The 13,453-nt window shown below is 36.2% G+C and overlaps 1 protein-coding gene across 1 annotated transcript in view; it reads right to left on the bottom strand.

The window, feature by feature from the left end:
• The window catches only part of SNRK (SNF related kinase), a 29,176-nt gene that overhangs the window by 5,397 nt on the left and 10,326 nt on the right, over nt 1-13,453 (bottom strand). Inside the window, exons 3-5 of the mRNA XM_026842356.1 lie at nt 7,258-7,399; nt 4,456-4,668; nt 3,236-3,370 (exon numbers count right to left, since the gene is read on the bottom strand). Of these exons, the coding sequence (XP_026698157.1) occupies nt 3,236-3,370; nt 4,456-4,668; nt 7,258-7,399 (490 nt within the window). The remainder of the gene's footprint in view (nt 1-3,235; nt 3,371-4,455; nt 4,669-7,257; nt 7,400-13,453) is intronic.

Below are 13,453 nucleotides of genomic sequence, written 5' to 3'. Positions count from 1 at the left end.
ACCTGTACTAGGACTGCATTTGCTCAAGGCTCCCTCTGTAATGGCTGGACAGAAAAGGATCCTGAAGTGTGAGATGCCTGTCTACACAGGTAACAACTGACAACTATCTTCCCCACTGTATGAACTTTGAAGGAGAGTACTTCATTAAAGCCAGCATTAAACTCATCAAGCCTAACTGCAGACTTTGTTTTGAAGTGTTACCTTCAGTTTTGCTTAAACAAACCAGTGACGCAAAAATCCACCAGGATCCTCTACCAGTAGGACCTGGCTGCCAACACATCCGGGCAAGCCTGTGTAGGCCACTCCCTGGGAGGAGCCACACAGGCTCCTTCCCGTCTCCTTGGGCACTGGGAGCTGCTGGTGCCTTCCCACCAGTTTCCCTCCAGTGAGCAGCTCTGCCTGGAGGGAGGCCACACAACCAGCAGCTCCAACCCAAGCTGTCCAGACAAGAAGTGGAGCCTGGGCTGTGGTCCTTCTTGCTTTGACACTGGCATCCTCCCTGAGGCCCCAGCTGACTCCAGAAACGCTTGGAACCACTGACCTAGTTTTCTGATGTCTTGTGCTATGTTGGGTATTTTAAACACAAACAACTGTCTGTGATTAACAAACAGGACTTAAATAAATTCGAAACACAGCTACAGAAGTGACATAAAATGAAGATCTAAATCTTTCAAGAATTTACCATGCTTTAAGAACAGACTGGTTTGTCAGCAAGAAAAGGAAAAGAGTTCTGTGGCTGTCACAATAAAGAGTAAATATAGTATCTAACAGTACTGTAGTTTCCAGGCAATAAACCTCCTCACTACAGAACATTTATCTCTCATAGCAGCCATGTTTGCCTCCCTTCCCCCTCTGCCTTATTCCCAGTAGGCCTGAGAGAGTGGAACAGAAGGGAAGCTCCACATTGCAACTAATTTTTTTTATTTTTTTTTTTTTAAATCTTTTGAAGTCTCAAAGTCATGCACTACTTTGTTGTCTTTTCCATTAAGTCACTACATATAAATAGTTTGAATCTAAAACCATTGTGAAGACAAGCACGGAACTGGAATTCTACCTGGAACCATTAAGGGCAACAGTTCCGTGTCATGAAAAGAAAATCTATACTCATATGGCAGGCTTCAGCTACTCCATTCAACTTTACAAATTCATATCAAGATTTAGAATCAACAAACTTGTTCAAGTTTCTCATATAACTGGAGCAGCTCCTTCTACTGAAAAAGTGGCACTGATGCAGAGAAAAAAACCAAAACAACTTAAAAGCAGACTTTGTAGTTGTGGAGCTTTCTTTTGAAGGTAAACTCAAATTTTTTCTCTATAATCTGTTTTATAACCAATACTTAGTATTATACACATTTGATGCTCTGCTTGAATTTCTTTTTTCAAAGAAATTAACATAAAATAAGAGGATGATCCATTACCAGAGAACTGCAGAGTGAAATTATTACCCTTGAAGAGAAGCTCTAACACCATTTCGGTCCTGTAGGCAGCCCTCAGCTGCCTGCAACAATAACACTTCTGAAGTAACCACCCAACAGAAGATAAAATTTCTTACAATAAATAACCATTGAGTGAATGACCTTTTGAGCACAGCAACAAAATTTCAGCCTACCCTAGTACACTGCACAGGGTACAGTCTCATCTGAAGATGACAAAGACATTGAGAACCACTCTAAGGTTCAGAGGGAAACAATTCATTATTCAGGTAGACAGAATGGTATTTAGAACAGACTCCTCTGAAAGACTCGAAAATCTCAGCCTAAATCCAAGGTAACAACCAATGGAGGTTATGTATCTTTAACCTGTTTTCCAAAGCGTGTGCCCTTAATTTCTAACAAGTGTCCATTTTTTCTAGATGGAATTTGAGGTAGTAGTATCTGACTTTTAGCGATTAGGCCAAGAAGAACAAGGATACACACCAGAAGGACACCATAGCATTTATGTCCCAATTAATAATTCCTGGTAAATGATTTAAAAGTTGTACAAAGAAACCTTTGGAATGAACAAGCTATTTTGTCTTTTTATCTGGAGGATTTAGAGATTAACAACAGTGAAGGTAGGCAGCAACTCTAAACATCAGCACAAGCGCTTAATATTCTTCTCTCATTAAGAGATTGGCTACTAATAATTATTATCGCTAGTAATAGCTACCAATATTTAATCAAAACCTAAAAGGCAACTTTTGAAGAGGCTGGAGGTTAGAGAACAAAAATTAATGGAAATGCCTCAGCACAACCTCCATCTTCACTAGGAAGATTGTCCAGATGGGCCAATAAAGTGGGGATTTTTTCAGTACCAACAGATCCCTAGTCATAGTTTTAACACTTAACTCAGGAAATTAAAAACACAATGTTTAAGAAAACTAACTGTTCAAAACTTGCATCCTCCAAACCAATGTACAAGTGGAAACTATACTATTCACCTTGTGTTATGTTTTGTTTGCTTTTTTAAAAGTATATGGTGCTGTAACTGAAAATATGGGATACTTTGATAACTGTTTGTCGAGCAAAATGGACTGGTTGAACATAACAATGCCAACTACATGCCAGAACCCCACTTGCCCCTTTAGTTTTACTGTGTCACAAACTGGAGCTTTGAAAATGTCAGGGAACCTTACTATATATGGCTTTTTAAATCAATTTTTTGTCAAGTGGAAAAAAAAATTTAAATTTATTGCAGTATCTTTAAATGGCTGATTAAAGCAATTAATTCAACAGCTTTCCTTAGACAACAGGCATATCAACTGACAATAAAAAGAACAATCTACAGATGCTTGCTCAAAGCTTGATTTAGGGGATGCTTGGCCGATTAAAAATCAAAGCTAACAACTAAACCGTAACATCAAGTTCAGAGTGATTTCTCATTTATAACTAATTCCCCATCATCTTCTTTATGGATTATGCAACTACGTTTTTTCCAGGGATATTACATACACAAATGGTAGGAGGAACTGAAGGGCAATGAACATGCCATTTCCTAGCAGGTGTGAAAACTTACTACTTCAGATACAGACTTCAAATTGATTAGTCATTTCTGAAAGTGGTAGGAATTGAGAATACTCTTGGTAACTGATTTCTGAACAGCATCTGAAGCATCCACATCACTTTAAAAGACATTTAAAATTTGCAATGAATAAGTATTTTACTGTTTTTAAGGAAACAGTACTTGAGTAATTCAATAATATTCTTATTTAGCCAAGTTAATAAGCAAGAAACCATTTAGATTCCTAAATTCTCACCTGAACTGAGCTTTGATGTTGCTAGGGCTTGCAGATCTGGTCTGAATTTCTTTCTCTTGCTTTTCTCGTAGAATCCTTTCGGCTAGCAAGAAGTAAGTAGCAGTGATGTGATTGTATTTGTTAGTTTCCAATGCCCTAAGGAAAGTACAAAACATGAAATAAACCATACATCAATGGGTTTTAGAAAACTGGACATGGATCTTGCACACCTTGCTGTACTTCTCACAGCAGGAAGAGCACTTAAAAACAGAACTGGGTATTTTTGCTGTTTTGATAAGCATGTCTTGGATTTATTAAAAATAAAGAGCCACAAAGCCTAGTAATTTCAACCATAGTTGGATGAGGATATCTTTAGAATATCATCCAAAAAATTAAATAATTTTTCCCTTACTGAACATCCTTTAAATGATAAAATTGTATTTCATTAATGTTATGCAGCAATAATGGTCTTTCCCACTGGCACATACAGCCACAAATATTTGTTTATGCAACAACTGGAGGAAAAACCTTTACTATTTTAGGGCTATCACATTAAGTTTACCGTAAAATTAAGTTCATAAGTCAGTAAGCATCATTCATTGTAACAGAAAGGATGCCACTGTTACACAGCTAAAACCTTAAGAAGCAAGACTGCTGCTTCCCCGCCCTATCCTCCAAATGTATAGTAACAGTTTTTCCAGCTTAAACACAAACAGAAAAAACAATTTTAAGTCCTCTCTTGACTTTAGGAATATTTTTGAGATTTGGGGGGTTTAATCTGTTAGAAAAAACTATGTAGCCTTCTAGCAAGTTCACACACTGGCAATGACTATTTTGCATTATACAGATATAAGGAATAACATTTTAAATTCACAAAGATTCAGGTATACTGGAAACATACTAAGGGACAAATGCTAGAATTTTATCACCTCCCAATATACATGAGATATGAAGCACAAATAAAAGTATGGATTTCAGAGCCATCAGGTTTACCCAAGACAGCAAACTCCTGCAGGAATTGAACAGTGTTCCAACACATTTTCTTGAAGTTTCTCCTAAGGTTTTCTCTACTTAAGTATTTCTCATCCTAGAGTATCTTATCACAGTGCAAGATTGTAATATTTTGTTTGTTAACCAAATGGCTTGATGTTTAAACACTGGAGTATCCAGATTCTCATGACATCCTTTTATCAAAAATAACATGCACAAAACGAGCTGCATATAGAAAACTGACAACTTACTCCACTATTGTATCTCGGTCTGCAATATCACCGAGAACCATGCGTTGTATTATACTGTTGTGTTCCTCCTCAGACAGATTTTTATATGACACAAGAGGAATATTGTACTTCGTTGCAGGAGACGGGTCAACTCCTTGGAGCCACGCATGGTTTTCAATCTCTTCCAAAGATGCCCTTCGCTTCGGGTCTCTCTGCAACATCCGTGTAATTAGACTGTGAATAAAAAATAAATCTAAAACAAAATGCACTCACGTGTTTAAAAAGCAGCCATTGTAAGAGTAACATTAGAAGAAATTTCTGCTGTTGGTCCACATAAACCTTTAGAAGTCTCTACAGTAATCAGTGTGATGGGAAATAATTTATTCTCAAAGACATTCCAAATATTGCTGAGCTGAAACAATTTACTTATTAAAAACTATAAATATCATAAACACTGCAGTTTTCATTTACTATGCCTAGATTCTTAACCTGATTTTTCTGGTTTGTTTGTTTTTAATAGACCTTATAGGGCAACTGTCACAGATGGCCTACAAACTGGTCCATAAAGTAACAGAAATATAATTTTACATTATTGCTGCTGTCAACAAGATGATGGATTAGCAAGATAAGTAGAAATATTTTATTCTGAAATAGCTATCAGACATTTGATTCTCCAGTACCCCTGGAAGAACAGTGATCTGTTCTATCCAGAGAGACACAAAAACCAAAACAAAACACTATCTGAGATGATGAAGTGACGAACCTACTAATGGATTCAGACTGATGTTTACAAGTGCTGGAAAGCAAGTGCATAAATTCCCCAAACAAACAGAGAAAGAAGAAAATTAGCATAGCACATCTCTGTTCACTTACTAGACATGAAAAATTCTCAGGGAAGGTATTTTTGGCTTTGTACAACAAACAGAACATGGATATACAGTTTTGGTGCCAAGTTTTCAATGAAACTTTATTGCTCCAACATGTGGAATGAAAGTTCTGCGATTCTCACATAAATGCTATTTATTGTACTAACTATACTATGCCATGCAAATTCAAACTGCAAGGCCGCACAAATCAAAGCTATCACAACTTTTTTTGTTGGTTTGTTGTTGTTGTTCTTTTTACTGTAAGATGATGTATGGAATTTAAAATGGAGATTAATTCAGATTTCTTAAAACTCTACTGTAAAAACAAGAATTGTCACACATATACTTAGTCGCTGTGGTCTCTCCCTTGACCAAAAGGAAAGGCGGGGTGAGACATGGGAGCCTTTATTTTCTTTGCTTTTGTTAGTACTATGACAGAAAGGAAACAAACTCTACACTTCATTTGACTTTTTTTTAAACCACACCTATAGTAAAACCACACAAATGGACTGCATGTGCCTCGTGCTTTAAGCTTGCTTATACATCCCAAACCAAGAATGCTTTCATTCCAAGCAGGAAGTTTAAACATTCCCAGAGCCTTTTCCCTAAGAAAACCTAACCTACAGAGGACTTGACTTGGGTAACAGATTATATACATTGTTGATGCGTTACATAGAGAAAGCAGATCTACTTAGGTCTTTAAGCAAATCAGCAGTAACCAATATATTAAGCAAAAGGCTGCAAAAAACACTTCCTGGCCTCAGCACAGCATGCAGCATCTCAAAGAGATTTATTCGATACAATTCACTGATAAGAGTTCTCTTTTAAACCTCTTCCTGTATTGTATTTTAAACCTCCTCCTGTATGTAAAGCTCTTCAGGCTGCTGAGAGCACTGATAGCAGCTTTTGCATGCTACTGGAGATGCCAGACACTAATGACAAGACATGAAAAGCAGCTATGGCATCACATTATATATGAGATTCCTGGACCACACATATGACAGGTGAAGAGAGAAACAGTCATTATGACCACAGCTGTAAAATTTCATTCTGTGGCAAATAACAATCCTAGATGCTGCTCTGTTTTTTTGACTGGACGAAATGAATTTTTCAAGCATTTATAAAGTCATCTGGACTTCCACATTGAAAATGAAGAGATACTCTATTGCAAATTCAAGAACACGGCCAGGCACTGTAAAATAGTTTAAGTGATGCAACTGGGATAATATATTAAAAGGACTGAAGAGGTCATTAACTGATAGGGAAATATGGGAAATATTGGAACATATAAAAAAAAGCTGCAGTGAACACTGCAGAAAAACAGCACATCAAAATGAGTCATGATTCCCAAGTGGCATATGGTATTTGCAGACAGAATATTTTTCTCCCTTGATTGCCTAGAATGTTGATTTGGAGTTGCAATTTCAGTAGGAAATGAGACAAAACTTGCTCTGATATCCTTGGGTTTTGACAACTTGTATTTTGAACAGAAATCTATAGGAATCATTATTTTTTTTTAACCCCTGCCACAAAATACTCTTAGCAACACTCTTGTCCAGCAAGAGTGGTGGTCAAAGCCAGGCAAGTGGTGAGCAGCAGCTTCATTCATTTATAAAATGCATGACAACTGAGAGGCATAAAAGAAAGATACATTGTGTAAAACCAAAATTAAGTTTCACACAAGTATGGGAAAAATCTATTGGCAAAAAATAGCATGTGATTAAACATCTAGTAAGAAGGGACACAAAGAATAAAAAACCCCGCAATACTGGTGCCCAAGAAACAACTCAATTGATGTGAGGAAATACTAGCAACTAAGCAAAAAACAGTAGGCACATATCATCTTATCAACAGGCATGGAATATTCCACATGCTGATAATACAGTATGGGGACCTCCCAAAGGTAATGAGAATCCACTTCTATGAACACTTCCAAGTTTTTTAGTACTCTACTTACTCTTTACATTCTTTGGACACATGAGGTGGCACTGTGTATTTGCAGTCCATTATCATTGTCAGAGTTTCACTGTCATTTGCTTCTTGAAATGGTGGTTGTCCACAAACCAACATGAAGAGGATGACCCCTAAGCTCCATATATCTGTAAATATATAGTACAGATTTTAAAGTAACTCTTAAGGAAACAGACATAATTATCATCAAAATATTCTTGAGATGTATACTGGGGTTATTACCACACTCTTGATTATGAGCATTACTTAAGGAATTTGCAGTTCTCCTGAAGTACAAAATACAGTACAGGTCCACTGTTTGACAACTTTTCATGACTTCAAGGATGTAACATTTGACAGCAAAGTGTTAAGATAAAATTGAAGATAATCTGGTCTCTCAGAAGACAAGAATTCATTACTGTTTTCTTCACAGGTAGGCACAAACTATTAAAAGAGATTTGTATACAAAGGACATTCCTTTTTTAAGTACTAGCATAAACTGTTCTCAATATGGTTTACATTTTACTCTATGAAGTAGAGAAATTACAAAGGAAGTCACTTAATGAGACTGAACTAGATATGACTTTCCTTCAGTAGTGTTGCTTCAAAAAATTCTTTGCTACTTCTAATGGTAAATAACATATAATTTAGGTAAAATTACTTACACCAATCATATTACAAAGTGTGGGATGTTTTGTTTTGGTTTTGAAAATATCCATCAAACTAAGAATTAACAGTGATCTCTACTACACTCTGGGTATCATCTTGTTTCCATCTAGTTCCTGCTTGTGTAAAAAGTTCCCCAATGAAATAGCATACCAAAAGATGAAAATGCAGCACTGCTGGGCATGAAGCCCTTTAGTTGGTTTCTACTTACTGTAAAAGCTACTATTTAGTTCAAATCTTTATTAAAAGTTTACCTAGAAGAAAATATTTCACAAGTCTCACTGCATTCAGTACAGGAAGCTTAATATTGAGAAATATTTAATATTGCATAAAAACAAATAACTACAATATAAGCTTAGAGCTTCATCTTCAGCTTCCATGCTCTGGAAATTTCAGTGGCAATTTCGGGTGCTACACCCTAGCATTTCACAGATCTGTACCCAATAAAACCAAACAGCTGAACTGAGAGAAAAGAGGAAAGAGGGGACAGCAGCTGGCAGTGGTTGTAAGAAGCACAGCACACCAGCTCTGTCCTGGATGAGCTTCCAAGAGGGAACCACACTAAGTTACCTACCCAACTGCATCTTGCTTTCTGTGGCCTACTCAAAATACTTGACATGCATTTAAAGCTGAAGGATAGCTACAATTTGATTTAATAATGTAAATCACACACATTCATCCCTAGAACAATTACTCATTTTGCTAGTTACAACCCATTCTTCATACGCTTTAGCTGACAGAGGAACAGAAACACTACATGGTAATTTTCTTTAGAGCTCTAATTTGTACTAAATGTATGCTATTAACTTGGACAATTATATGATTTCTGTTACACTTACTAGGGCCTCAATCCTGTAGGTACTGAGCCTTTTGAGGCTGGCACACCATATCATGTAACCTGCAAATTCAACATGACTGTTCACATGTTTAAGATTCAATAAGTGCATTGATACTTTGATAGATTGATGCCAGAAAGCTGAATGTTCTGGAATATAAGATTTTTTTAAAGCCTCATAAGACAGAGAGGTAACTTCACCTAGGAGGTACACCCTTAATTTCGTAAAGCTAGTTACTCTTTCTACTACTGTTCAGTTTAAAAGTAGCCAAAAAGTTTTGGCACATAATCTCTTTCAACACACAACAGATTATAAAATTTGCAAGCACATAAAACATGTGAATTCATGCATTTCTATTAACAGCCATCTTTTGGATATCAATGTCCTTCCCAGATTTTTAACTTTGCCTAAAATCTGTGATACAATCTATCCTAGTATTCTCATCAATACTTCCCCCCATAATAAATTCTTCATGTATTCTTTCAGCATTAAGTATTTTTTAAAATAGCCCACATAGCAGTGCACGGTAGGTGTTTATTTGAGAAAATGAAAGCATGACACAGCACAAGAACTAAACCAATGTTGATAGTGTGAACACACAGAACTTGAATGCTCCATTTAAAGCAGCACAAGGTTGTCTCAACTCAGCTATAAAACACAATTATTTTTCACTCCTCACACCAAACACAGTGTAAAAGATAAGTGTAAAGGAAATGGAGAAGCTGACAGCAAACAGGAAATACTAAACAAATTTTCAAAGTAACTTCATTCAAAATATAAACCCTGAAAGAACAATGTAAAAATGGAACTAGTTTATAAGAACTGGATTATTCACTGGTATTTCAAACTACAATTATCCAGCCAATAGCCAAGTGCAATCCTAAACAAAATAAAAACAGTAACAACAGTATCTTGCCCTTCCCAACCTACCAAAAAAATTCACATTGGCACTTTTTCTAAGACACAACACTATGACATAAAAATTAGTATTTTTATGGGCAGATGTCTCTACAAAAAAAAAAGTTTCCAGAACAGACAACAGGAATCTCTATGGGTCTTGCATTATAAATTTTTTATTTTATGTTTTGAAGCCACTTATAGCTTGACATAGGTGATACTATCAAAAAGGGGAAATCTCCTCTTTGCAAAAAGGATCCATAAACTTGAGTGTTAAATGTCTTACTTATTGGTAAATATTTCTTTGAAATTTAAACAGGTGACCTACACTCCCCAAATACAAGTAAGTTTAAACATGTTGGTTTGCTAGCCTACAGTGTAACTGAAAGTCCAAGGTTTAGAATCTAAAGTCTTCACAGCAGGTATTCCAAAATGAGTTGATACCCACACATAATTTTGAAATATTTAAGATATCAACAGTTAAATGACTATAAGATATATATACATATGTAAGAAATACTAATGTTTGTACCTGCTTTATTAGTTTTAAGCCATTTTATACATGCAAAAATCAATCCTCTATCTGCCCTTTCTACTCTTCTCTACTGGAGATCCATAGCTGCATATTCTTCAGTCAAATTCAGAAAACATACTGCAAAAAAAGATTGAAAGAAATGAAAATGCTTTTTTCCCTTTAAAGATAGTTTTTGTTCATCTACTTAGTGTAATAACCACAGTACATTTTGGAAAATTCTTGGTTTCCAGAATAGTGCCATCTGGCTGACAGAGGCAAAATTCCAGATTTTTAAGCACAGCTGTCTAAGAAATTAGTAAAGGGGAATCAGAAATTATTTTATTATAGTGCTTATTTACCAGATTTTATTTTCCCAAACAATACACAATGCCACACAGATGAATGTTCTTTACCATACTGTTTTGTCATGATCAGCACTGCTCTGTTATTCTTTCCTATTAATAAAGAGAAACCTCATCTGTCCTCCAGATCCCAAGTAACCTAAGGAAGATAGAGATGGCTTGCACTCACCTGATTAAGTGCTTTGATCAACACTTGGTCAGTACATGCTGCCTGTTCTGGTGCCATACCCTGCTATTGCTGATTTCTGCTCACAAACTATGTGTAGTAAAAGGGGACTCAGGGAAGACCACTTCCACCAGCAGAGCAGATAATGACACCTTGATCTTTCACATCTAAATCCCAAAGAGCATTGATCTGGTCAAATGCATTAACTTTGACAAGAAAGCTTTGTGAGCAGACTAGAAAGATGTTGGAGCAGCAATGAAATAAGAGCCTGACATCTCAATGTAAGGTTTCTAGATAGAAGTAGCATCTCTTTTTAGACCAGCTAATGAATGGGGGAAGGGTGAAGAAAAATAACTCAAAGTTATAAGGGAATAGAATTTTTTCTTTAGATCTCCACACACTTGCAAAAACAAAAGTATGTTTTTTTTCAGCGAAGGCAGCCATTATACTATGTTCTTATTTTGATGTACCTTATGTCAACTCAGAGGAAAAATCCTAGCTGAGACAGTTTTCTGCTTTCATACATTATTAGAAGCTGTAGATACAAATTTAAAAGCAAATATGACAATATCTGTTTACATTTTTATCCATTCACTGAATGGCACTGCTTCACTAAAGGGTTGCACAAGTGTCAGTGTAAAAAAAAATGGCAAAAGAGTGCAGAACAATATAGGCAGGATTTGAATGCAGAGCAAGACTGCTTTTTCAAGACCTGTTAAATAGGCCATGCCATTTAAAAAAAACCCTCACACCTTCAGTTCAATGCAAATATGGTTTGACATACAGTATTCACAGTAAAGAACTCTGTAGAGATCTGCCTCTCCTTCACCTTCACACCTCAGCATACCATTTTAAGATATTAGCTATGGTACTATGTTAATGCTAAAAAAACATAAATCAGGTTTTAGACAAAACTTTTAGATATTGGAATAAATTTACTACTGGATAGTTTAACCAGATAAAGGAGCAGGTTTTAAAAGCAAAAGTCCTTAGCTTGGGCCAACGACTGAGCATGTATTTTCAGCTATATTCCCTTATCACAGCTCAGAACTTAGGTGCCAGTGACAATTCTGGATTTGAGACCCTTAACTGAAGGAAGAAGAGGGTGACAGAGACCCACCTGTAGAATAGCAGATTTAAACACTAGTTTATTTTTCACAATTTCAAGGATTTTACTACTCTTGGTAAAGAGTAGTTGAAGACTTTACGGAAACTGCTTCTCCCGTCCAAGGGTCATCTAATTTGCTCTCTTCAGACAACTGGTGGAAAAGTAGTATGTAGGCTGGAAATGCTGTATGCATTTAGCATGCTTATAACCTGTAAAACTTCAAATAAATATGGCAAGGCACATTTGTGTACTTCAGTAGCCAAAATTAAGGTCTCTCTCAAAAGCACAGTGAAGGTCTCAAGGTGCAGTTTAAATTGAGTACTAGTAACTTGAAACTGCCATTGCTGTAACAAGAATAAAGTAAGAGAGGTTAGAACTTTTAAAAACACTAGTAGCTAGCTGCAGTAGAGATTTTTATTGTTTTTTAAAGCCATTAAATAATGTTGATCAGGAAAGGGCTGTTCAAGCAGGATTCCCAGAACCATGACAACCAGGGCTGTGTATACGCAACTTCCTTACATAACATGAAGTCACTGCCATAGAAACCAAACAACGTCATTAGCTGTCTATGCTACGCCTGTCTTAAACACAGGGCAGTCAAACATCTGTTATGTTCAAGTTTGGACACTGCACAAAGGATATCCATATTCATCTGCTTAGCCACCAAGCTGGACTTCACCATTTCACTAGCCATTAATTGCCTTTTAAAGTTCATGATTTACTCCTAAAATAAGCACTACAAATTTCAGAAAGTTACAACTTATGTGACATAGGGGATCCTTAGAGCTTAAGATTTGCCCAAATTTCTACCATTCATCAGAAGTAACGCTTCTGCTATGTGAATTTGTGATTTCAAGCAGCTAAAAATTCATACTTATTTTGGAATAGACACGTTTGCATTTAACTACATAATGTAAATTGAATCTGCTTAGTAACGTTGTTTATTTCAGACCTGAAGATTTTTTTTTCACCCTCCTAACTTAAATGTAGAACTGCTTAACAGTTTACCCAGTTTATATCAGTTGATAAGGCTGATCTTTCTACAGAAAGTCATCTTATTCAGAAGTGATTTGCAATACTGAATGAATTTAGTCAGGTTTTATACATTTCTCATTGCACTGTTTACTATAACAGCTGATCATTATAGTCATCTTCAACTAAAAGCCACATAATAAGCAAAAAAGAAAACAACACAACTTCTGTGGAGATGACAAATGTTTACATGTTCATTTTGCCACTGCAAAGATATCAATGGACTGTGGATAAATGATGAAAATAGACCCCAATTTCCAGCACCATGGGAATTATTCTAACGATTATCTTAAGACATTAAAGATAATGTTATCACCACTGCTGCTATAACCTCTTCAGAGCAGATTTGTGGAAGAAAGCCCAATCCACAGAAACCTGTTGAATACAAGCCTTCAAAGAGACTTAACACATCAGCACTTCAATATCAAGTTCAGAGCTAAATAGGAAAATCTAATGTAAAGATTATCAGCATCTCTGCATTCTGGGTACATTCAGGGCTAGGCAGCAACTGCACAATATCTTAAGACTGCTGTTTTGAATTCAGACACAAAACCTCATCGTGAACTATTTTATTTGGATTGGAATTTAGGGGTGGACCTTCAATGGACTCAGGAGTAGGTAC

Source organism: Athene cunicularia (genome assembly GCF_003259725.1).
Source record: "Athene cunicularia isolate RWA chromosome 2 unlocalized genomic scaffold, athCun1 chr2_part1, whole genome shotgun sequence".
Classification (NCBI taxonomy): domain Eukaryota; kingdom Metazoa; phylum Chordata; class Aves; order Strigiformes; family Strigidae; genus Athene; species Athene cunicularia.
The sequence above is the reverse complement of the archived record's forward strand: the minus strand, read 5'-3'. Positions and strand labels throughout refer to the sequence as shown.